This window comes from Sceloporus undulatus, chromosome 2, assembly GCF_019175285.1.
Source record: "Sceloporus undulatus isolate JIND9_A2432 ecotype Alabama chromosome 2, SceUnd_v1.1, whole genome shotgun sequence".
Lineage (NCBI taxonomy): Eukaryota > Metazoa > Chordata > Lepidosauria > Squamata > Phrynosomatidae > Sceloporus > Sceloporus undulatus.
Window position 1 is genome coordinate 267,528,499 of NC_056523.1, and position 25,533 is coordinate 267,554,031.

At 37.5% G+C, this 25,533-nt stretch overlaps 1 protein-coding gene across 6 annotated transcripts in view; it reads left to right on the forward strand.

Moving 5' to 3' along the window:
• The window catches only part of TRIM36 (tripartite motif containing 36), a 68,781-nt gene that overhangs the window by 37,898 nt on the left and 5,350 nt on the right, over positions 1 to 25,533 (forward strand). For 3 of the 6 annotated variants that reach the window (XM_042452735.1, XM_042452729.1, XM_042452731.1), the window contains 8 exons: positions 151 to 476; positions 8,170 to 8,316; positions 10,388 to 10,483; positions 14,792 to 15,045; positions 16,283 to 16,407; positions 17,005 to 17,298; positions 20,884 to 21,181; positions 25,077 to 25,157. In XM_042452735.1, the coding sequence (XP_042308669.1) occupies positions 151 to 476; positions 8,170 to 8,316; positions 10,388 to 10,483; positions 14,792 to 15,045; positions 16,283 to 16,407; positions 17,005 to 17,298; positions 20,884 to 21,181; positions 25,077 to 25,157 (1,621 nt within the window). Of the gene's footprint in view, positions 1 to 132; positions 477 to 8,169; positions 8,317 to 10,387; positions 10,484 to 14,791; positions 15,046 to 16,282; positions 16,408 to 17,004; positions 17,299 to 20,883; positions 21,182 to 25,076; positions 25,158 to 25,533 lie in introns of all 6 variants that reach the window. The other 3 variants (XM_042452733.1, XM_042452734.1, XM_042452730.1) reach the window with 2 other exon arrangements.

The following is a 25,533-nucleotide window of genomic DNA, read 5'->3' on the forward strand; positions in this document are numbered from 1 at the left end:
CCACATAGTGTCCATCTGAAAGGTACATGTACTAAAAGGTATGAGATTCCGAAGTAAAGATCTGGTGGCTTACCATTTATTCACCTCTTGACTTTTGAAATAATTTTTCTAACTGAACTGCAATTAAACCAGGTCCTGCCATCTACACAGGTTGGAAACGCAATTCATTGACTCCTAAGACAACTACCTTCCCTTGTCCTGGATGCCGACATGACATAGACCTAGGAGAGCGTGGCATCAATGGCCTGTTTCGCAACATCACCTTGGAAACTATTGTAGAACGATACAGGCAGGCAGCAAGGGCAGCTACAGCCATTATGTGTGATCTCTGTAAACCTCCACCACAGGAATCCACAAAGAGCTGTATGGATTGTAGTGCAAGTTATTGCAACGAATGCTTCAAAATACATCATCCCTGGGGAACTTTAAAAGCCCAGCATGAATATGTTGGACCAACTACCAACTTCAGGCCTAAAGTAAGTATTCTTTTTCTTTCAACATGTAACAGAATTGTTTTGCCTTTGCACATATTCAGTTTGTATGTGAACTGGCTTTTTTTGAAAATATTTCCATAATTCTAATGAACATGTAGGATTAATAAAATGATTAAAAAGAAACTTATAATAAAACTTGCGCATAACATAAAAATAGATACTATTGCTTTAAATGCCACATTGTGGTAGTAAACATGATGGCAAGTACTCTGTTTATGTGAGTGTGGTTTTTGGTCCTTCTGAATCTTTTGGGTGGGGTGGGGGGGCGGGTGCGACCACCACCGTACTGCAGAATTTGTTGCTCGGTCAAATAGATGAAGTCTTTTAACAAAACAAAGCAAAAGAAAAACCAAATTGTTCTAAATCATTCTAATCCATTGAGGGAATTATTGGAAGTTTCTAGCAATAAGGGTTAATGAAGGATAAAACAAATTACTTACAGTGTCTGAGGTGTACTGGTTCTCTCCTATGCCATTTAAATAGTCCAAAACAATCTTTTTTTTTAAAATGATTCATTTCTTCAGTTGAGTATCCCATGTCCAAAATGATTGAGACCACAAGTGTTTCAGATTTCAGGGTTTCTTTTTGGAGTTTGGAATATTTGCATATACATAATCTTTGAGGTGGAACCCAAGTCAAAACATGAAATTCATTTATGTTTCATATATACCTTATGAACATAGCCTGAAGATTATTTTATACAATATGTTTAATAATTTTGTGCATGAAACAATGTTTGTGTACACTGAATAATCAGAAAGCAAAAGTGTCACCCATGAAAAAGATTCTGGACTTTTAAGATTTTCGGATAAGGGATACTCAACCTTTATGTGTGTTGAGGCACTTATGCATAAATGATTCACATCTAACATTTAACACTACTATTTGAATATACATTTTTTAGTTTGTATGATGTAAAACATGTTTAGTAAGTTTTGAATGTTTTTGTTAATGTTTATTTATCTTGTAAAGACATTTTAAATGATCCTCTTCTAAACAAATTTAGGGTCTTTATCCCATACCTTTTGTAAGAGAAACTTATGGTATAGAAATATTGTATAAAGTTAGGATTGTCCCTAATATCTGGGCATTTAATTTTCAATTGTGCAAATTATTATAATTGTGCATATTATTAATTTGCATTCTGATTATGCAGATTCAACACATTAATCATTGCACTTTTTCTAGCATTAGATTTTAACCTCAGTACCAAGCTAAGAACTCTTTTTTTCTTCTCATCCTCTACCGCCCCCCTCCCAAATTCTGGCACGAAGAGAGGGAGGCTTCCAAGCAGCTCCAAAGAGTAAAGTGACTCCTTTACTTTCTCTCTAGGCTGTTTGAGAGAGAAGTTCCACTGTGCTGCCCAGCTGCTGGCTTCAGCTGTTGATACAATTACGTACTGCACAACACAAGGACGCTTCTGCTTGCCTTCTGAGGAAAGGAAAGGAGTCTTTCCTACCTTCTGGGACAGTTGTGGGAAGGGGAAGGGAATGGAATAATAAGGTGGCAATGCTGCCTCCTGTGCAGTAGGAACCACAGCCTGCAGAGCAGGTTGAGGTTCCCACCACTGCCAGTCTTCTTGCTCAGCTTCCTGCTTCATTGCCAATGCCACATTTTAACCTACCAATTAGCATGCGACAAAGGAGAAATCCAGGATTTACTACTTCAGTTCATTTTTTTAGTCTCTTCAATCCGGGATTTTCCAGGATAGATGGCAACCCTTATCAACATGGTTAACAAAACTAGTTTATAATTCAAACTCAGATGTTGTTCTAAAATTTGTAAATTTGGATATAAACTGACTTATGTCTTTGGTGAAAATATTAAAATAATAATAATTTATATTTTTCTATTTATTACTACATCAACAGAAATTGTATGGTTATCCACAACCAAATATAATAAAATGTCTTTATTGGCAATTTGAGATATCCCTTAGTTCATGTGTAGGGAACTACAGGCCTTCAGCACTTTCAGCTAGTATGGCTAATACTAAATTATTATGGGAATGGTAGTTTAAAACATTGGAGGCTGATAGTTTTGATGTCAGTGGAGAGGTGAATCTGTTCCAAGTTTTTAAAGGTAGTTATGAAAGGTACAAAACCCTGGCTGCATCTGGACTGCAGAAATAATCCAGTTTGATGTCAAGAAAGTAGAAGAAACTAGTACCTGGAAGGGCAGTTATGAAGGAGTTAGACAAGATCCTCAATTGTAAAGATACATAGTAATTCAATACCAAAGTCTGGCTTATCCATGCCGTTGTATTTCCAAGATAATACAAAGAGACTCAGCTTACTTGAAATGTGTTGCTGGAGGAGAGTTTTGTGGCAAATCAGGGCAGAACTTTCCCTAAAAGCCATGATCACTCAGTAAACTAAGACAGTCGTATTTTGGATATATCATGAGGACATTAGAAAATACTATAATGACAAGGTGGAAAGCAGTAGGAAAAGAGGAGGACCACATTAAAGGTGGCTAGATTTCAATCAAGGACACCACCCTGAGTTTGGAAGACCTGAACAGGGCTATTGATACGGTCATCATGAGTTAAAGTCAACATGATAGTAATTAACAACAACAATTATGTGATTCTTTTTAAATTGCAGTTGACCCTCCATATCTATGAATTCTGCAGCCACAGATTCAACCAATTGTGGCTCAAAAATATTTGAGGGGAAAACATTCCAAACTTTGCTGTTCACTATTTTATATAAAGGGACACCATTTTACTATGCCATTGTATAAAATGAGAGTAGAATTCTTATGCTTCCTGCGTTAATATTTTTCTTTTGCTGCTGAAGACTCTACTAACTATAACCTACATACTTCAGCAGTTGCAAAATATGGCTGTCTTCACCTGTGACCTCATACAACATTGACTTGCCTCTTATGGGAATCACACAGAGAACAGTTCTTTCCCTGAGATACTGTGTAATGATGGCTGAGATTAAGATTTGCTGTACAGAATTTATGAGCCTCTGCAGTTTCATAAAACAAATGAGGTTGTTTACTTCCAGCTTTATTGAGACTATGTTCCAGATTTTCATTTCCTAGCTTGGGTAATAACTTCCAATTATATGGATTTATAAATCCATATATTTACAGTTGGCAGCAAACCCATGCTCCCCTTCAGCCTAAATATGGGCTTGGATCCACAGAACCATAACTAACACTGAATTATGGCTGGGAAATACATGGGCCTGCTGATGTCATTTCCCATCAGCTCGAGCCACAAGATGACTAAAGGTCAGTGGTGATAGGAGCTTTTTGGGCAGCAGCATATTGAATCTGGTATTGAGACCTGGTACCACTGCAGTGTTGTCCTTTTATTTCCTCAAGAGCTGCTTTTCTAAGCATTGGAGAACTCCCTATGTTAAAATGTGGTGAACAGAGAGAGTGACAAAGGGGGGGGGGGGGAGAAGTTCTGTGGAAATTGGCACACCCAGGTGCGTGCTGTCCGTTCCACACACTTTCTGCCTTCTGTTCGCAGAAGCAGATTTTTCTATAGTGGCTGTTTTATTAGTGATTTCTTTTCTAGTTATGCCCCAAATGGAATTAGCCTTCCTACAACATCCACACTCTGGATTGGGATTTGCACTGTGATACCCACTACAGTCTCAAGATTACTTTCTTGGTCATTTTCTACCAGCTCAGATCCCACCAGGGTATATGTTAAGGTGGAATTTTTAAATTTCTCATATGCATCATTTTACACTTGCTTAGAGTGAAACCTATTTGCCATTTTAGTGCTCATTCATCCAGTTTGGAGAAATCCTTTTGGAGTTCTTCACAATCCTGTTTTAGTCTAACCATTGTAAATAATTTGGTTCCATCAGCAAACTTGGTTCACACCTAACTCAAACTTATTTATTAACTAATTTAAAAGCGTTAGTCACACAACAGATCTGTGAGGGACCCCACTGCTTACATTCCTCCATTGATTACACTTCTGTACTACCTGTTCATCAAAGAACTTTTTCCTGTAATATCATAGCCAAGAAGGTGATCATGTGGAGCTTATTTACAATAATGTGCTGTTTTAAATGGTTGTTTATTGCTCTGTAAAGAGAAACAGATGGAATCCTATAATTGCCTGTAATCTTGTTTAAGTGAATGAATCTTAAAATATTAAATTCCAGGCTGCTGTGGAGTTTTGGTCAAATCTAATTATAATATGTCTGAAATTAGTATTTGTGCAATTAAATTTAGAAAGGTACTATATGAGTTTAATCAAATGAGATGAAAAAAAATTAACAGGCTGAACAGGTAGCTGGATGAAATAGGTTGTTTACATCTGCTTTACTGCCACCCCCTCAACCCCAGAAATGTCTTTCTTTATCCCCTTCTGCAGAGCCAGATGGTTTGTTTCTAGAAACAATTTTGTGGGAGTTAATGCTTCCATTGATTACCAATACTACTATGTCGTGTTTTAACCAATCCAATGGCCCTAGTACAGTTGGCTCTCCTTTTCCATGGCCTTACCACCTACAGATTGGAGCATCCACTGATGGCCTTGCCCCATTCTCCCAAATGGTGATGTGTGCACTTGGCTGCGCCAACATGGTTGCGCACACATCATACTGCCATTGGGAACAATGGGACTTGAAGTCCCACAAAGTTTGCTATCTGTGGGAGTGGGGCAGGGTCGAGAATAGAACCCCACAGATACAAAGAGCTGACTGTATCCTTCTGGATTAATTGCTGGAATAGGTTTTGGAGGCACTGCTTTGTGGTGCTTCAGATTTTTATGGAAAGTCTCTTCTTGAAAGTGGTTAGTTAGATGTTCCTTGAAACATTGACCACTACTTTATGGAATTTTGCAGTAAGTTACTTTATCCCCTATGCTGTTTGACACCAACACAGAGACATTGGAAAAGGTAGTCCAGAGATTATGAATGCATTGTTATTAATATGCTGTTAATATGCTGCTCTGTTCTTTTCATCAGATTACAAGGAAAACGTTGATGCTCTGAATAAATGCCTGGCGATGATAGTGGGCTGATGAGGGTCAGGAAATTGAAGCTTAATCCAGACAAGACATAAATGGTCTTGGTCTTGATCCTTGTCAGGGATCAAAATTATCCACCCTTTGCAAAAGTTATCCACTCTTTGGAGGGATTGATCCTGGAATACGGATTTAGTTTGAATGAGATGGGGGAGCATTCACATTTGGGTATTAGACTTCGCTTCCCATCTGGGTTACTTATGCAAAGAGTGGATAACTTTTGCTCAGATTAATGAGTCATCTGTGTTTGTTCTTAGAAGGTCTTATTTGGCCATGATGAAACATGTTGTAGTTTCTTACAGATTAGATTATTGCAACGAGCTCGCCATGGTACTATCGTACTATCTTTGAATAGTTTATGGATATTTCATTTGTTCCAGAGTGCGGCTCAATAATATCTGAAGGGTTGCATGATTACTTCCCCCATTACAGTAGATTTTTTTTAAAAAAATCTTGCATCTCTGTGGACTGCAAATACAGTGTACCTGTGTGATATAAATAAACAATGCAGCCAGCAATCTACAGGTCTATCTTAAATCTTTACATTAAAAAAGATGAAGTTACAGATGGTTGCTTGAAAATATGCATTGAAACACCGATGTGAAATGTAGGGAAACTGAGGGGGTTGCTGATTTGTTTTCCAGGTTTGGATTTTAAAGAATAGGCCAATATCCTCTTCCTAAATCCATCTAATTAATCTTCCCGAGTTACTGTCTCTTCAAAAGATTAAAAGTCTGGTTTAGTCTTTTGTGTGTTAGAGTACAACTCCAGGAGATCTGGGTTCAAATCCCCCCCTCTGACATGGAAATTACTAGGTTTGTAACCCTATAAAGGCCACACTCAGCCTCAGAGGAAGACAATGTTAAATGCCTCTAAACAATTCTTGCCAAGAAGACCTGATTGGTTCGCTGTAAGTTGAAAATGACTTGATGACAAAACAACAACAACAAAACAACCATAATTCTACATATAATAAGGCAAAGTAATTGTTTTTATAAGGACATCACATGACTTACTTGCTATTCTTTGAGTTACAGTGGTTTCACAGAGATGCATTTAATATTTTCTGTGCTAGTAAGTGTCACATGAGTGGGACTATGGGTGAATGAGAGAGAGAGAAACAAAAATAGTTATGGCAGTTTTGTATATTTGAAGTATTAAACATCAAAAATAAGAAGCAAGAGAGGATTATTTTATAACTTAGCTGTTATCACTTAAATAGACCATTTGGACTCCAGAAAGATATTAACAGAGTTTTTTAAAACCTCTAGAGTAAATCAAAATAATGTCCATAAAAAATTAACGAATAGAACAAGAAATAAAAATTTAAAATGCAGATTTGGAGTCCCAAATGCTTAATTAAATTGTCATTAATTAAATTGTATCACTAGAACTTCTAAGTATAGTTTTGTTGCTGTTGTGTGCTTTTAAGTGTTGTTCCCAACTTCTGGCAACCCTAAATTGCCCTTATAATGGATTTTTCTGGGGCTGAGGGTGTATGATGTGCTCAAGGTCACCCAGTTGTTTCCCATGGCTGAGCAGGGAATTCAACCCTGATTTCCAGAGTCATAGTCCAGCATTCAAACCACTGCACCATGCTGGCTCTTTTTCCCTGTGATCCTCAGTAAAATAGAAATTCAGCTCATGGATTAAGAGCAAACTTTCAAAATTACTCTGTGGTTGCTGAGGAAAAGGATGAGAGGATGACCATAATCAGTTCAAAGACAAGAACAACCAATTGATGAGAAAAATAAAAATTTAAGTTTAAAGACATATTTATTGGACTATAGTATCTAAGCATTGCTTAGAATATAAATCTAAAGTTCTGTTGTATGAATGGAAGAAACCTTTCCTCATGCAATGTTTGGAGGAACCATTGTTTTCTCTTACAGTCCTAATCTGAAGCCAGATCTCAGTTTCAGTGGGCATGAAGGGCCACAGAAGGATGAGTGGGCAAAACCATGTCCTTTTGTGTCTGAAACAAATGTTAGAATCCAAGCCCATTTGGCTCTTCAGTACATACCAACAATTTATTCTCCTTAGGTCCATTTTTTCCCTACTCAGGTAGTTAACTGTTGAATTTCACTAAAATATACATAATATTTTAAATCAAAAATTATGTTGATTACATAAGCAAGTTTTTAGAAATTCATGGCACTCAGGTAGTTTATAACAGCTCTGAAACAGCTCTGGGTTTTTTTTTTTTTTTTGAAGTTTGTAGTTTTTTGAACTTTAACCCTCATCAGCTGCAATGACCACTGATCAGGAATCTGGGGAGGTGTGTTCTTCAGATATACATGGACTGTCAGTATGAGAGAGGCTGGTTTATAGAACATGGCCAACTTAATCTGAAGAAAACAGTTTTTATTCCCACTCCTCTGTATTGTCAGTTTTTTGTGCCTGCTTGACTTAGTCATTATTAATACATGTTTATAACTATCCCCCAATTGCTGAGTTATGACTGTTATATGATCTCTTAACTGCTGATGCTTTTTTAAAAGGTGTTTTATCAAGAATTAAATATATTTGGAAGTACTGAATTTCAGTTGAATTTTCTTTATATTATTTGTGGAATCCAAAAAAAGGTAGGTAATATAATGTACTTTATAATGTAGTATGCTAATGATAAATCATTCAAACATATTTTAAATTCTGTTATTATCTTGTCAGGTTCTGATGTGTCCAGAACATGAAATGGAGAGAGTAAACATGTATTGTGAGCTGTGTAGAAGGCCTGTTTGTCATCTTTGCAAACTGGGTGGCACACATGCAAACCACAGAGTAACTACCATAAGCAGTGCCTACAAAACACTCAAGGTAAGTGAAAATGTTCCAGATTTTATTTTGTTGGAAATAAAAGAATTGTACAGTCCTTTCCATAGCTTTTTAACATGACACCTTATATTGTAGTGCTGCTTACAGAATGATGATTGCAACTGTAAGTACAGTCTCTTAAACTTTGTATAAGTTTTTTGTCTTAACGTTTCTACTTCTGTGAAAATTCAAAGCATCCATTGGGTAGATAGCGTCTTAATGTTTGGCCCTGGCTGCATACTATGCCATGCCATGCCATGTCATACTAGAGCTGGCATCGAACATTGATTTCTGTGGTAGGAAGTATTGCCACTGGCTGGTGGTGATAAGAACTACAGCCCGCCTGCATATGACGGAGGCATGACATACATTTACGTTGAAAGCCACGTACTGGTAGTGGCAATGGTGTGTGTGTCTGTGCTATGCGCGCTGCACCACATATACAAACCCCATTGTTTTCAATGGGATTCAAGCATTTGCAGTATTTCCCTTGCGCGGGGGGGTGTCTGGAACTGATCGCCCGCATAAGGGAAGGGACCACTGTATAACTTGAGTGTTCTGGACACTTAGTAGACATGGCTGATATCACAGGTTGAAAGAGCAATGGATCTGTATTTGGACAGGACAGGACTGCTGTCTTCCAAGTACACAGTGTTGAAAAAGTCATGGTGACTCATTATGATTACTTTAGATTGAGATTGTTTTAGGTTTATGTAGCAACTTGATCTGTCTATGTTTTTTCACAATAGGGCATTTTTAATTAGATGATGTAAATTTTAACTCATAAAACATATGTCTTATAAAATTCTTAATGTTCTTCAAGTATGGAAACGTAAATTTAATTAACATTGTTGACTATGTTAGTCGAACCCATACCAGATGTTCAAATAGATGATTCATGTTGGACTTGGTGAAACAAGTGCAATTTTGCATTATTACTTTGGAGTAGAAGCTGCAAAAATGTATTTTATTTGGGATTATATGTAACAGTGCCAAAAGCTGTTTTGGTTATCTTGAGCTTGGTTAATTTTTTAAGTTGTCTTGTATTTCATGGTAGTTTTTTATGTGACATGTATTGCTCTTATTCTGTGTTTTGATGGGAAAAATGCAGAGGTATTCCTAAACTCAGACTCTTTGAACCTTAGTTAATGCTATTTCACTTTGAAAATAACTTTAGTAAATGAGCAATCTGAAGAGCTGCTGTGGTACACTGGTTTGAGTATTGAACCAGAACTTCAAGAGGTCAGGGTTTTAATCCCTGCAAGTCCACGAAATCCCATTGGCTGATGTTGGGCAAGTCACTCTTTCACCCTCAAATGAAAACAGCCTCTTTTGAATAAATACTTCTAAGAAAACCCTACGATAAGGTTGTCTCAGGGTTGCCATAAGTTGGAAATGACTTCAAGGCACCACCACTACCACCACAAAGCAATCTAGTGATGGTTACAAATGCCTCTCAAATGAAGGGGCATATTTCTTCAGGAAAAAAAGCTGGTCTTATGCAGCTTCTCTCTAGTGGTAGAAATCCTTCTTGGGATAGTGCATGTGAAAGTCATGCCTAGGCCCATCTACCCCCCCCCCCCCCCCCCCCCCCCGGCCATGTCTTAGTTATGCTCCTGTATAGTGCAGTGCTTATATGCCACAACTGATGGCATTTATTTTCAGTGGATGTAAAATACATGTTGGGTTGTAATTGTTCTAGATCTGGAAACAATACATTGCTTTGGTGAAATTGACTTGAAGTTTCTTCTTCAGCTGCTGCCTCATGATTCTGTGACTCACACGCATGGGAGTGTGTGGGATTTCTTCACTTGTGCAGAGCTTGGTTCAAAATATTTTATTGCGGAGTGGGAGCTTGACTTACCTGTGTTCTGTAAATGCACAAGCTCCTACTCAGTTCTTTTTCATCATGCGCCACTGACTGCACTGGTATTATGAACATTTTGTGCCATGTGAAAGTTTTCTGAACCAACATCAGCAAAGATCTCTTGTATATGGCTTGCCTGTACAAACTGGTATTGCACAAATGTTGTTAGAAAAGTTTTCTAACCAGTATTGTTGATGTTTTTAATAGGAAAAACTTTCAAAGGACATAGACTACCTCATTAGTAAGGAGAGCCAGGTGAAAAGCCAGATTACAGAACTTGGTCTTTTAATGAAAGAAACAGAGGTAAGAAGCACTCATTGACTTAGTCCAAGCTGTATTATGATCAGGCTGTTATTTCAAAAGTGCTGTTAGTGATTGGATCATGCTCTCTCTCCTAAGGAACAAAAAACCTTTCTGTATATATCAGCCATGCAAATATCTTTTTAAAATTGAATTGTTCTTAATAACTCATTCCCAGACTGATATTGTCTACTTGCTAGAGTTCTGTACTAGGATTAATAAAAGCCTTTTTTAAAATTCCCACTTGGCTGTGAAGTTCAGTGGGTGTACTAAACAATACTGCTCAGCCTAACTATTTATGTTGCCCCAAGTTCAAGTGAATGAAGGTTGGATATAAATAGCTGAAGTATTATTTTTTCCAGTCTGTTATCTTAAACATCTTTCTCTTTCCTTTGCACTTGAGGAAATCAAGTTATACACCAGGGTTGATTGTAAATACTGTATATACTCATGTATAAGTCTAGAAATTTTAGTAAAAAAATTGACCCCAAAAAACTGGGTCGACTTATCCATGAATCAATATATTCTTTAACTCTTATACAGTATATATAAAAAGGAGCCATCCCCTTTCTCTGAATAAAAGTGCTTAGCCCATCCTGGAAGCACCAAAAAGAAGCATGGATCCCCTCTTCTCTCTCATCCATCCAGTCTTTGGATGAGCACAAACAGCTATGCTTGCTTGAATTTTCCAAGTTCTTTGCCACTATTTTCCTTTGCATTATCCTTTACATCCTTTGTTACATGCCCCTAAGTTTTACCCTTGACTTATCCACGGGTCATGTCAAAATCCATACTTTTGGCCCCCAAACCTGCCCTCGACTTATACATGAGGTCGACTTATAGTTGAGTATATATGGTATGCTTTTAAGGAAGAGCTAGTAGATACCTGTATTATGGAAGTTAAAGTACACAGAAAGAATGAGGTCGGATCAAACAAAAAACCTGTTCAGTAGTGGCCACCTAGATACATGTGGGAGGTTTTCAGATAGAACATGAATGCAACAGCACCCTTTTAACATGTATTCCCTAATAGCTGGTGATCAGAGTGATATTGTAAATAATATGCAGCCTTCCTGACTAGTAGCCATTGCTAAGGTCCTACTTAATTAATTTGTGTAATCCCCTTTTAAAGTAATTGAAGTTGGTATCCACTACAAAATATGATAGTTGATTCCATAGTTGAATGATACACTGTGTGGCAAAGTATTTCTTCTTGTCTCTTTTCTTAAGATCTGTATTTTAAGAATATAGCTTACCTACTATTCAGCTTCAGCAGATGTATTGACTTGGATAAAAACTTTGGCTTATTTTGTTGTTGGTGGGTAAGGAATATTTTTCTTTATTCAAGAATTTGGGATAATGAAATGTACCACAGTAAGCTACTATTTAGAATATAGATTTTAAGTTCAAATCAGTTTTAGTTACAATATTTGACCAAAGTATCTCAAAAATATATTAGTATTTATCATTAGAAACAAACCTACAAATCTGCCAATACACCTAAGTAAAATCAGCTAAAATGCAAATGTGCATATAGACAGGCAGCACCCCACAGACCAGGATACAGGGACCTATCTTTTAGCAACCCACTTTTAACATTTAATAATAAGTCTTTTCCTGGGTAATTTGTCTGCTTGTAGCAATGACAGCTGCACAGAATCGAACCATGCTCTCAGTTATTTGAGAGTCTAACTCCTCAATGTCAAGTAATGATCAGCTGGTGTTCCTGGGAATTTTTGTAAAATTGGGTAGATTAAAGAGGAGCGCCCACTTTGATAGTATGAGCAGTACAATATGATGTGCACAAGTGATTCAACTGAAGTTTGAGAACAAAAACACATCCATTTCTCACAAGGAAGCTACTTATATTTTCCTTCCAAAATAGCAGAAGGGAGGACGTTAAAATGGGCTGCAGAGAAGGCTGTTCTAAGTTTGGGTGTTGTTAGCTTAGCCAAATAGGTTGGCTTAGCAAAAATCATTTCCAAACTTCCTAAAACTGGGATATTCATAATTTTATCCTTCTGGTTCTCTAATTCTGTATCCCAGATATGTTGTCTAAAGGCTGATTTTGCTCTTTCATAGTCCATAGTTCCTGAATATTTCTAAAAACATTTTAAATAGTATTCTGTGTTTCAGTCATCATAGGTTTTAAGTTTACTATGATGATTGAAACATACAATACTATTTATAAAATGTTTTTAAAAATATTCAGGAACTGTAATATGGACCAGAAGAACTAGTGTGTGTTTCTTAAACTGATGGTAAGTTACAGCCTGGAAGTGATGAGAGTAGGCCAAGAGGCTGAGATTTTTAGTGATACACATTCTGCAGTCATTTCAGTAGAATTAAAATGTAGTAGTTTGCATGTTGGGCTAAAATCCTGGAGACCAGGGTTTGAAACCCTGGAAACCCACTAGGTGAACTTGGACAAGTCATATTCTCTCAGCTTCAGAGGAAGGTAATGGCAAGAACTCCTCTGAACAAATCTTACCAAGAAAACCTAGTGATAAGTTCACCTTAGGGTCGCCATAAGCTAGAAACGACTTGAAGGCACCCAACAACAAACAGCAAAAATTAACAGCAAGCCATTTGATATGTGGGTAGGTGACAATAAAGTGTGGCATTCTTGTACTTAAAAAAGCTATAAAGAAAGAAGTCTAAGGTCTAATATGGTGAGAAAGTTGAAAGTATGTGCAGTGGGACAATAGTGGCTACTAAGCAGCATGGCTGTGTATCACTGCCAATATCAGAAGGACTATGCTTATGTACCTCTGTTGTTTGAGAACACAAGTTGTATTCATGTCCTGCTGGTGGATTTTGCTATAGGCAACTGTGATGGCCATTGTGTAGACAGAATATTGGATGAACCCTTTGGTCTGATCTAGCATGGCTCTTCTTACATTCACTATTGACTTTTGAAATAAATCATGTAGGCATATGTGTCTAGGATTGTTTTAGATATATAGAATGGATGATCCATGAGACTTTTAGACACGAGATATGTGCTGTTTCTAGTAAGTAAAACTGTGGTAATGGAATTATTTGATGAGAGTTTTAAAATCACACAAACACAACTATATTACTTCTGTATGTACTTATATGAATACTTAGGGGCAAACTAGATAAGCTGCTAGAATCCATGATGAGATCTCATGTCTCTTTAAATGTTTTTTAAAGCACTTGCCAAGGTGGTACTAGATTGAGGGCAATGTGTGTGTTGCAGGATGATTTGATTTAATAATTCCCTCAAAGACATTTTTGTAATGTATATCCTGCCCTAGCTGTTAGGTAAAAGTCACAAATTTAGTTTGAGTTATACATTTTAGTTTGAGTTTAGTTGTGTTTGGACTGAAAATCACTATGATGTTCTAGATAGTTCTGTATTTGTGAAAATCCCCCCCCCCCCCCCAAAACAAAGAGCTATCAGTAAGATACTTAGCTTTTAATCAGTGGTGCTGGGTTTAATGTTCAAACTCTGTTGTGGTGAAATGTACAATTATTTGACGCATTGGCACTGTAAATATGCTTTGCTTTTTAAAAATAGCCAAACTTCTCTATTGTAAATTAACAAATGCTGGAGGTTTTTTTTTTTAAAAGAAGTACATTAGAAATGTAGGGTTTGAGATATTTTTAGATGTCACACTTTCACCTGAATATAGGAGGAAATCTTCACAATGTTTGATTTTATTAAAGTAACTCATTATTCAGGTGAGGATATTAGCTGGTTATTGCTAGTTTCTTTATGTAATGAAGTGATGAATTTGATTCAACTAGAAATTGCTGCTTACCTAACCTTTTTGTAGTTAAACTGAGTAATAAAATATTAATGTGTACTTTGCACAAAAACTTAATTTTTTCCCTAGATGGATAAAAAACAATAGAGTCTTGTGGCTGTTTTAAAGAGTAACACATTTATTATGCCATATCCTCAAATACTTTAAGCATTATCTGCAGTTGATAAATAACTATCCATATTGACCTAGATTCTTATTTTTTCACAATATATGAATCTGTCTATGCCTCTTTAAATTCTCCTAGTACAGTTGGACCTTCGTATCCATAGGGGATCCATTCTGGACCTCCACACAGAGGCAAAAAAATGCAGGACCTCAAGTCCTGTTGTCCTTAATTGCAGTGCAATGTGTGTACAGCTGCTTAATGTGGCCACATACATGCACCACCATTGGGAGCAATAGGGCACGCCGCCCACAGATGGCAAGCCTACTGATAGCAAGGACCCACTCTAGCTGATGAAAACTGTTCTCGTTGGTTTTCAACATTAACGTAAATTGTGTGTATTTTTTTAAATAGTGCAATTGTGAAAGAGCCAAGGAAGAAGCTTCTAACAACTTTGATAGGTTGTTTGATGTTTTAGAAGAGAGGAGAACAACTGCACTCAGGGCTATTGAAGCTTCCAAAAACCTGAGACTGGAGAAATTGCATTATCAAATAGAAGAGTATCAGGGACTTCTAGAAAATAATGGTCTAGTAGGATATGCCCAAGAAGTTCTCAAAGAAACAGACCAGTCTTGTTTTGTTCAAACAGCGAAACAGCTTCATGAAAGGTATGTCATTTAACTTCTGAATAAGTTTAGATGATGTACCTCAGAGGATTCCCCCACTCAGCTGGCCCTGTGTTGTTGTTGTGACTGTTTTTAAATGTTGCTTAAAAAATCTTGGTGTATTTTTTATCTAAATTCTGTATGCCGCTTTGTTCAAAATAGGAAAAGCGGGATAAAAATAAACTTTTTATTATTATTTTATTATTATTTAGATGACTTGTTCTGGAGTGTGGGCTGGATATAAAAATAATTGTACAAGTGCTCCTCATGTGCACTAGTTCTTCTCATTGTCCCTTTCTTATGAATGTTCTCATATTTCACACCAAGCCACTTCCATGGTTTGGAGGAGCCTCAGCATGAGTATGCAGTTGTCATGAGTTGCAAATTTACCTTTCCTGACATAAAATGTTGGGAAGTTGGTGTGATTGGCTATACAGTAGAAATGCTATTGCAGAGACATGGTGATCTCAGACACAGGTGGTAAGATAATACTGGAGAGGAAGCAGGCATGAGTCAAGCCTATTCAAAGCCGTTCCTGTGAAAAGAATCTAGCTGTAACAACAAAGAAGGAACAGCATGGGAATGAGAGAGGCAAATTGTGTATAGTTCAGTTAGGCAAAGATAAAGCTTGTTCTTTAGTTCTGACAACAAACATCTCTGAACTGGATTTATAGTTACTGCATAAAGTTTTTCTGAGTTTTAACTACTGAAGTCTGAATTTTGAACTTGGTGACCTGTCAGACTTGACTGCAGTGCAGGGTTAAAAACTAGCAACATTCTGTTCGTAAGTGGGACCCTTTGAATCTAAGCCCACATTACAAAATCATAGGTCTCCCATGCAGCTCCCATCCATTAGTTTACATAGAGGAAATTAGTTTACATAGGGGAAAGTTTCTGTGGATTATGTTTTCACCCTCTTTAATTCTAAATTATACAGTAGAAAATTACAAGTTAATTAATACATATTCAGCTGCTTCTAGTGTGCGTTCCACGGTAACACAGAAAGTTGGATTTAAATTAATACTTTTCCAAAGAATTATTAATTCTGAGATACTAGAAGCAATTATAAAATAAAATAATTAAAATAAAATAATAGTTCTAGAAATCATGTACTTTAGTATCATTCTGTTTGTAGTATTTTTCATTAATAAGAGCTTTTCTGTTTCTCTTACTATAAGAGCCTAATGCTATTTTGTTAGAAAGTGTAAATGCATAGCTAGTAAACCTCTTCTACATACAGAATTCAAAAAGCTACTGAGTCTTTGAGGAGTTTCAGACCTGCGGCCCAAGCCTCTTTTGAAGATTTTGTTATTGACATCGCAAAACAGAAGGAGGCTCTTGGAGACCTGTGTTTTCAGTCAAGTGGTAAGTTTAAATGGAAGGACTACGTAATATCTCTTCACACCTTGACCATGAATGCTCTATCTTTCTGTTTTCAGCTTTTTTCAGAAACTGATCTTATACTATGTACCAATAATATCTTCATGGGAAAAAACACCTTAGAGATATAGTTATGTCTTGAAATATTTTTTGAAGGCAAATCTTAGACATTTGGAAATAGGTGACAGAGTTTTAATTTATTTATTAAGTTTAACTGGGAATTAAGGTAGAGTGTTAAGATCAAGTTAAGTTCTGATACTTTCAGTGTGTGCATGTACACATGGAAACACATCCTGGAGTTCCCTTTTCTTTCACTATCAGTAGATTCAAGCACTTTCAAATTGGTAATGAGTCAAGGAAAGATATTAACAGAAGCAGCTAAGAGCATTTCTAACATCTCATTGCCAAGGAAGGATGAATGGTAAGAGTAGGACTGTTGTTAGGCAAGAATTATAACCCAGGTTGAGTAAATTACAATGGAATGTATTCTATGAAGTAAGTGTTCCTCCCCCTTAAGTTGCTTAATGAAGTGAAATTAAATTGATTTTAAAATCTGAATTAATTGTTGTATGTTTGATCCAGGTGTTGATATACCTGAAATCAATGAAGAACAGACCAAAATGTATAACAAAGCTTTGATCTGTTGGGATCATCCACAGAAAATAAGTTCAACTGATACTTACATCCTTGAATACCGTAAACTTAACAGAGAAGAAACTAGCTCAGTATGGCAAGAGAGAGAAGTCATCACCAAGAATGAAGTAATCTCTGACCTTGACATAAACAGCAGTTATGCCTTCAGAGTCAGAGGATATAAAGGATCTATCTGTAGCCCTTGGAGCAGAGAGATTATCTTGCACACACCACCAGCTCCAGGTAAGATATTTCAGAAATTCCCTAATAGTTGACTAAAGGTGGTTGAGGTCTTACTATGACTGTTTGTGCATGTATGTTAAAGGAGATATTAAAATGAAATGTTTTTTCAGTTCCTTATGTTCTGACAGTTATGCTTGAACCTGAAAAGTTCACCCAAACAGGCAGTTACCACAATTCCTCATGAGACTTAAGTAACAGTTCACTTGGGTTTATTCCTCATGCCAACCTTGACAGGCAGGATCCTCAAAATTCCAAACAGTTATTATTGTTGGTTCCAACCTCTCTCTCCTCAGTTTTAGGTTTCTTGCCTTGCCAACTAGTCAGGCATTAAGGCTCCTCTCCTCTCAGTTAATTAGAAAATAAGTTAGTATTAAGAAATAGGCAGGGAAGGCATGAGAAATATGCCTTAAGAAATGCAAACAGCAGAAAATGGAGGACGCAGCTGATAGTGGGCTTTTATCAGAGAAACACAAGCATCAGACTAAAGGAAGTTGGGTAAATTTGCCAAATCCTAAAGCTGCGAGAAAGCAGTTTGAGGAGGGTGAGGCTGTCATAAATATTAAAAATATTTAAAAATGTAACCAGCAAGCAGTTGAGTGACAAGTTTCTGAGATGGGATTGGATTCACATCTAAAAAAATGATTATCCTCTCATCTAGTGAGAGAGACAAACACCCAGTCTCCCAGTAGTGGATAATCCCGGTAAAAGTGAATGAATCAAAGCCATGGTACAAACGTCTCCACAGGAGTGGGTATCCTAGTAAAACTGACAAAATAAGCCAAAACAAGATGAAAATAAGACTAGTCTGTACCTGGTGATCCATGTATCGGCCAAGGAGGTGTTGGGAGCAAAAAACACAGAGAAAGGCTTCTGGTCACCATTTTGAAACAGGAAACTCATCCATAAGAAAAAGGCTGCAAGAAAGGAGCTGCCCAGTCAAGTTCAAGCACTGGTCAACAGGGGCTGAGACTGACAATGGCCCTAAACATGCCTTCTGAGAAGCAGTTCTTAGGGTGGGTCACACCACGCAGCAAATTAATTTGACATCTATGTCTACCAAGAATTCATTAAGACAGTCCTCCACCTATGGGGCATACAGTCAAATACGTTACAGTTTAATAGCACTGGAAATTTAAGGAATTTCATTGGAAATTTATGTTTTAATTAGACCAGGGTTCAGAAGGAACTAATTCATTTAGCAAGCAGCATAATTTAGAATTGATATGTTACTGTGAAATGGTTCATTGATTCAACATATTAATTCTAATGAAATATATGATTTTAGTGACGGAGCAGCTAATGTTTTATGTTGCAAACTACAGATAAAAATTGGTAATGTAAAAGAACAAAGAAGATGTAACAGGATAAGTTCTGTGAAATGTAGACAAAAAAAAAACACAGAGCACACTGAATTGGGTATTGTTAACTTAACTCTAATTCCTTCCAAAACATTCTGAATAGGAGTTTCCTTATATCAGGAAAATGCCCATAAATTGGCTGCAGTATTGCAGCAAATAACATCTCAGGATGTAAAACTGCCCATTCCTGATACATTTATAATATATCTATATATATATATATTATATATATTATATTATATATATAGGTTTGAAAAAGACTTGATGGGCAGTTAGCTGTCTCTGGGTTTGATATTCCAATTTTGGCCCTTGTCTTGAACTTGGCACTTCCACTTAAAGGGGACAGTGCTTTAAAGGACATACTGTATATACTCAAGTATACGTCGACCTCATATATAAGTCGAGGGCAGATTTTGTGGCAAAAAGTATGGATTTTGATATGAGCTGAAGATAAGTAGAGGGTAAAACTTAGGGGCATGTAGCAAAGGATCTAAGGGATGAAGGTAAGGAAAACAATGCCAAAGAACTTTTAAAATTTCCAGCAGGTATAATTGTTTGCGCTCTTATTAAAAGCTGGCTGGATGAGAAAATAGAGAGGGGCCAGTGATTCCAGGACAGCTTATGCTCTTGCCTTTCACCAGGGAATGGTTCTTTAAAAAAAAAAAAGAGTTAAAGTACAGTACAGTCGGCCTTTCTTATACATGCATTTCTTATACACTGATTCAAGCATCCATGGTTTGAAAATGTTCAAAAAAAGTATCAATTTCAAATATCAAACCTTGATTTCATATTTTTTTATAAAGGACATAAATAGATAAGGGGGCACCAGGTTCAAATCACTAATGAAGGAGGCAAGCCTACTCCTGACCTTGGCAGAGAAAAGCTTTTTCCATCTCCAAGCAGAACACATAAGAGGAAAATTGAATTCAAGGGCTGATTGGCTCAGCTGAAGAGACATAGACAAGGTAGAGTTGCATCTCCACCCAGAAATCTTTCTCTTGATCACAGAGAGGTTCGGAATACCAAAGGTGGACCTGTTTGCCTCCCCAGTAAACAACTAGGTGCCCAGATTCTTCAGACTGAGGGGGCAGAACAATTAGCTGCTCTACCTACAATGTGGGCCAGCAGCCTATTGTATGCATTCCTTCCACCTCTATGATCCAAAAATGCCTAAAAAGCTAAGGAGAGAAAAATCAACACTAATACTGATAGCACCACACTGGTCCAAAAGGACCTGGTTCTCACAAAGCCTTTCAATGGCCCACAACCATTTCAAACTTCCCATTCCACTGCAAATAACAACAACAACAATTTATTTATTTATTTATTTATTTGTATCCCGCCTCTCCCTTTTGAGGATCGAGGCGGGTAACAGAAGAAGTTAATACAAATACAAAAAAAAAAGAAAGAAAAACAATCTCCCAAATCCCCCAACTCTTCAACCCTCCCTCCCATCAGTATAAAATTACAACAATAAAAACCATATAACTACAGAACAATGAAAACAATTCAATAAAATGACAGTACCCGGGGGGGGGGGGAGTTAATAAAATTTCAATTTCTGTAAGTAGTAATTTTCAAAGTAAATAATAGGAATGTTAAAGTTAGCAATGGCAGTAGTGATAGTTTTAAGAATGTAGTGCTCAAATTATATTGTCCTGAATGACTGACAAAGCTATGAAACAAAACTAATGCGAGAGGGGTTTGGAAGCAATGGTAGTAATGGTTTGGAATTTTGAAGATCCTACCTGACAAGGTTAGCACAAGGAACAAACCCAAGTGTTGTGGTCTGTTCCTACAAGAATGATCATTCCTGGCAAGTATCAACTGCTCAATCCTAAAAGGTAGTTCAAACAGGTATCCTGGAATGTACCTCAAGCTAAGAATATATGTTTTTAAAGGGACATGTTACATAATATATGGAAAAATATTAATCACGTCTCTATCATCTTTATTGTCTAATCCAAAAAAGAAATAGATAGTTATGAAGCAGAAGGCATCCTTGCATTTTAGGATATTTCTAGAGCTAAAAACTAAATTTCTAGAACTGACTTACGGTGACAAGGTATTATAGTAATTTATATCTGAGAATCCTTATCCAGTTTGCTGTTAAGAATAAAAGGCAATGTCTATCTATACCTGGAGTATCCTAGATATTTTTATAGAACTTTTGGAAAATTATAATTGATTAGAACATATGGACCTAAAATCCATATTTATTTTTCAGTTTTTAGTTTTCTTTTTGATGACAAGTGTGGTTACAATAGTGAACATCTCATACTGAACGCAAGGAGAAATGCCGTGGAAAGCAGGGCTGGATTTCCTCTGCTTTTGGGAGCTGAACGTATCCAAGCAGGCTGCTATACAAGCTTAGACTACATTATTGGAGACACTGGTATTGTAAAAGGAAAGCATTTCTGGGCTTTCCATGTGGAGCCTTATTCATATCTTGTGAAAGTAGGAGTTGCATCTGATGTTAAGATCCAAGAATGGTTCCATAATTCTCGTGATCTCACTAGCCCAAGGTAAGTAACATTTTCTTGGTTGTATGGCTTCTCATATAGATAGATACATAGCTGTAGACACACACACACACACACAAATTTCCAAATAAGTTAAAAAGTTCCCTGGTCAAAATGACAGCTAGTTTGCTCCACTTATATTAATCAGGTATCGTGATGGAAGCGGTCAGTATTTCTAGCTGTTCACTTGCATGTAATGAACTGTGCAGGTAATTCTTATGTTTGCTCAAGGAAATTTGGGATCTCTGCATATCAGTCATTAGCTTTTCATATTCTTTCTCAAATGGAGAGTATCAAAAACAATTTACCATGGTGGTACAATTCAAAGTTATAGCTGTGTTAGTCTGTAGAATCAATATGTAGAGAGAGCTTGTACTAACTAAAGAAAGAAGTTGGCTGCATGAGCTTTCATAGACTTAAGTCTACTTCCTCAGATGTATTTGGGTGTGAAGCAAGACTGCCATTCAAAGGAAAATTAAACCAAAACAAATCTTTAGGCAAACCCAGGGTCATTTATGCATGCCTAAAACAGCTCTTTGCTTCTTGCCACGCCTGTGTTGTAATATATAATTATAATTTATTTATATTCTGCTTAATCTCAAGGAATTCAAGCGGATTACAACAGTAAAAATAGCAAAATACAGTTAAAAGAAAGATGCTTAAAAATGCAAAACCCATTCCTTATCCCAATCTTAAAAACAGTTAACACTAAAAAGAAATTAAATCTAGTAAGAGTATAAAACCATTAATATACAATCGGAATTAAAATAGAAAGAGATATCAATGAGAGTTCCATGAAAATGGGGGGGGGGGGGGGGGGGGGGGTGGGGAGAGGCAAAAAGATGTTCGAATATGGAAAGGCCTGCCGGAAGAGATCTGTCTTAATAGCCTTCTTAAAGGACTCCAAGGTGGTAATTTGACGGATCTCATCCGGCAGGTCGTTCCAGAGTCTAGGAGCAGCTGCTGAAAAGGTACTCTGGGTAACTGTGGAGAGTTTAGTCTTCTTTGGTTGGAGCAGATTCCTTCCAGCGGAACAGAGAGTGTGGGGAGGATGATATGCGAGAAGGCGCTCCCACAAGAAGTCAGGACCCAGGCCATGTAGGGCTTTAAAGGTTAAAACCAACACTTTGTATCTTGCCTGGAAACTAATAGGCAGCCAGTGGAGGGATTTTAAGACTTGTGTGATATGAACAGATCTTGAAGTCCCAGTCAGGCGTCCTTCAAGGCACCAACCTGGCTGCCATGTTCTGATCCACTTGAAGTTTCCGAACTTGACACAAAAGTAGCCCCATGTAGAGCGTGTTACAAAAGTTGAGCCGAGAGGTTACCAGTGCATGTACCAGTGTTTCAAGGTCTTCCCGCTCCAGGAAGGGGTGCAGCTGGCGTATTAGCCAAAGCTGATAGTAAGAGCTCCTGACCGTCGCATCTGCCTGAGCCATCAGGTGGAGAGATGAGTCAAGGAACACCCCCAGACTGCGAACAGTATCCTTCAGTAGCAGTGTGACCCTGTCCAGAACTGGTTGGTATAATTCCATTCCCAGATTGGGGGTCCCTATAGCAAGTATCTCCGTCTTATCTGGATTCAGCTTGAGTTCGTTTCCCTCATCCAGTCCATTACCGAGAGAGACCATCCTTAGTCACTGCATCAGTCCAAGACACAGAGAAATATATTTGGGTGTCATCAGCGTACTGATAACACCCCGCCCCATGTCTGGATGATTTCACCCAGCAGCTTCATGTAAATGTTAAACAGCATTGGGGACAGAATCGTGCCTTGAGGGACGCCAGACCTGAGCTCCCTCTTGGCCGAATAACTATCCTCAAGCGACACCATCTGGAATCTGCCTGAGAGGTAGGACCGGAACCAATGCAAAGCAGAGCCTCCATATTGTGTATGTCTAATGCTTGGAACTGAAACAATTGTGTGCAGATTTAACAAAATCGTTAAGGCACTTAATAAGTTAAAAACGTTACATATTTTACACAGAGAGAGAGAGTCCAAAATGTTATAAGACATATGAAAATTGTTTCATTTTTCAGTTGGGATAAAGAAAAGCTATCCTAAAAGACGTAAAAGCTAGAACCTTTAGGAAATCTGCTCTTATGTTTGAAACTTGACATATGAAATGTATATCTCAAATGAAGCTACCCCAAAACAAGCTGTATCAATTATGGAAAAGATTCACAACCATATAAGAGTTTCTTGTCCATTCACATAAATAGGTTTTAACTGAAGGGCAATATGAATTGTTATTTTGCCTACCTTACACTGGAATGAATTGTTAAGGATTTTAGCTTTCATAAAAGTGCTTTGCTTTGTTTCATAAATGGTATTTTGTTAGTAACGAAAGAGAGACTTATTACAGAAAATTGTGTAAATGGGGAATTGGTCAGTGATTCCAAAAACAGACCTCACAGAATCATAGAATAATAGAATTGGAAGAGACCAGTCCAATTCCCTGCCATGCAGTAAATCCAAATCAAACCATCCCCAACAGATGGCCATCCAGCCTCTGTTTAAAGACCTCAAAGGAGGGAGATTCCACTACACTCCAAGGGAGTGTGTTCCACTGTCGGACAGCCCTTACTGTCAGGAAGTTCTTCCTAATGTTGAGGTGGAATATCTTTTCCTGTAGCTTGCATCCATTGTTCTGGGTCCTAGTCTCTGGAACAGCAGAAGACAAGCTTGCTCCCTCCTCAATATGACACCCCTTCAAATATTTAAACAGGGCTATCATATCAACCTCTTAATCTTCTCTTCTCCAGGCTAAAAATCCCCAGCTCCCTAAGTCATTCCTCATAGGGCATGATTTCCACACCCTTCACCATTTTAGTCGCCCTCCTTTGGACATGTTCCAGTTTCTCCACATCCTTTTTAAATTTTGGTGCCCAGAACTGGACACAGTATTCCAGGTGGGGCCTGACCAGAGCAGAATAGAGTGGGTCTATTACTTCCCTTGATCTAGACACTATACTTTTATTGATGCAGCCTAAAATTCCATTGGCCTGTTTAGCTGCCGCATCACACTCTTGACTCATATTCAACTTGTGGTCTACTTGGACTCCCAGATCCCTTTCACATGTAGTCTCATTCAGCCAGGCGTCGTCCATACTATATCTGTGCATTTCATTTTTCCGCACTAAGTGCAATACCTTACATTTCTCTGTATTGAAATTAATTTTGTTGGCTTTGGCCTAGCTTTCTAACCTATTCAGGTCATTTTGAATTTTGATCCTGTCCTCTGGGGTATTAGCTACTCCTCCTAGTTTGGTGTCATCTGCAAATTTGATAAGTATGCCCCCAATTCTGTCATCCAAGTCATTGATAAAGATGTTGAATAGCATTGGGCTCAGGACAGAGCCCTGTGGGACCCCACTGGTCACTTCTCTCCAGGATGAAAAGTAGCCATTGTTGAGCACCCTTTGTGTTCGGCCAGTCAACCAATTACATATCCATGTAACAGTTGCCTTGTCTAGCCCTCACTTTACAAGCTTGTTTGCAAGAATGTCACGGAGAACCTTGTCAAAGGCCTTACTGAAATCAAGATATTCTATAGCAGTTGAGAAGTCTATTGTTTTTTCAAAAATGTGCAGCCATAGCTTAAATTGTTAAGATTTTTTTTAAAAAATGTAGGCCCAAAGATGGCAGTCATTCATGACTACTTGACCAAATCAATACCAATTCTTTTTTCACCTGAAGCATTTGGGAGTGCTAACTATCCTTCCCTTATTGGATGACTGTTCCTCTGTTGTGGCTGCCATAGTGGTATTATGATATATATTTTGCTAGTTCTGACTGCTTGAACTTATCCTGAAGCAATTAGTTAGTATTTTGTTCGTAATCCTTGTTTTCAACCCATTAATAGTACTGACTGATGCCATCTTTTTCACCCTTAAGATTACAGTTACGTGACATCTTAATCTGTCATCAAGAAGAGAAGGGCCAGAAAGAGGTGGAGGGGGGAAGAATGGAGAAAAGGTGGACAACTTTTAAACATTAATATAGTTTAGAATTTATACTTCTTAGTTTGTTCTAATGAAGTGTAGTTATTATTGAGACATATGTTTTCTTATTATGTCCTTTCATATTATTTGACGTAATATACCTTATATACTCAACTATAAGTCGACCTCATATATAAGTTGAGGTCAGGTTTGGGGGCCAAAATTGTGGATTTTGATATGATCCATGGATAAGTTGAGAGTAAAACTTAGCAGCATGTAACGAAGGATGTAAAGGCTGAAGTAAAGGAAAACGATGCTAAAGATCTTTGAAAGTTTTGACAAGCACAACTATTTGTGCTCACCCAAAAGACTGGATGGATGAGATAGTAGAGGGGTTGACACTTCTTTTA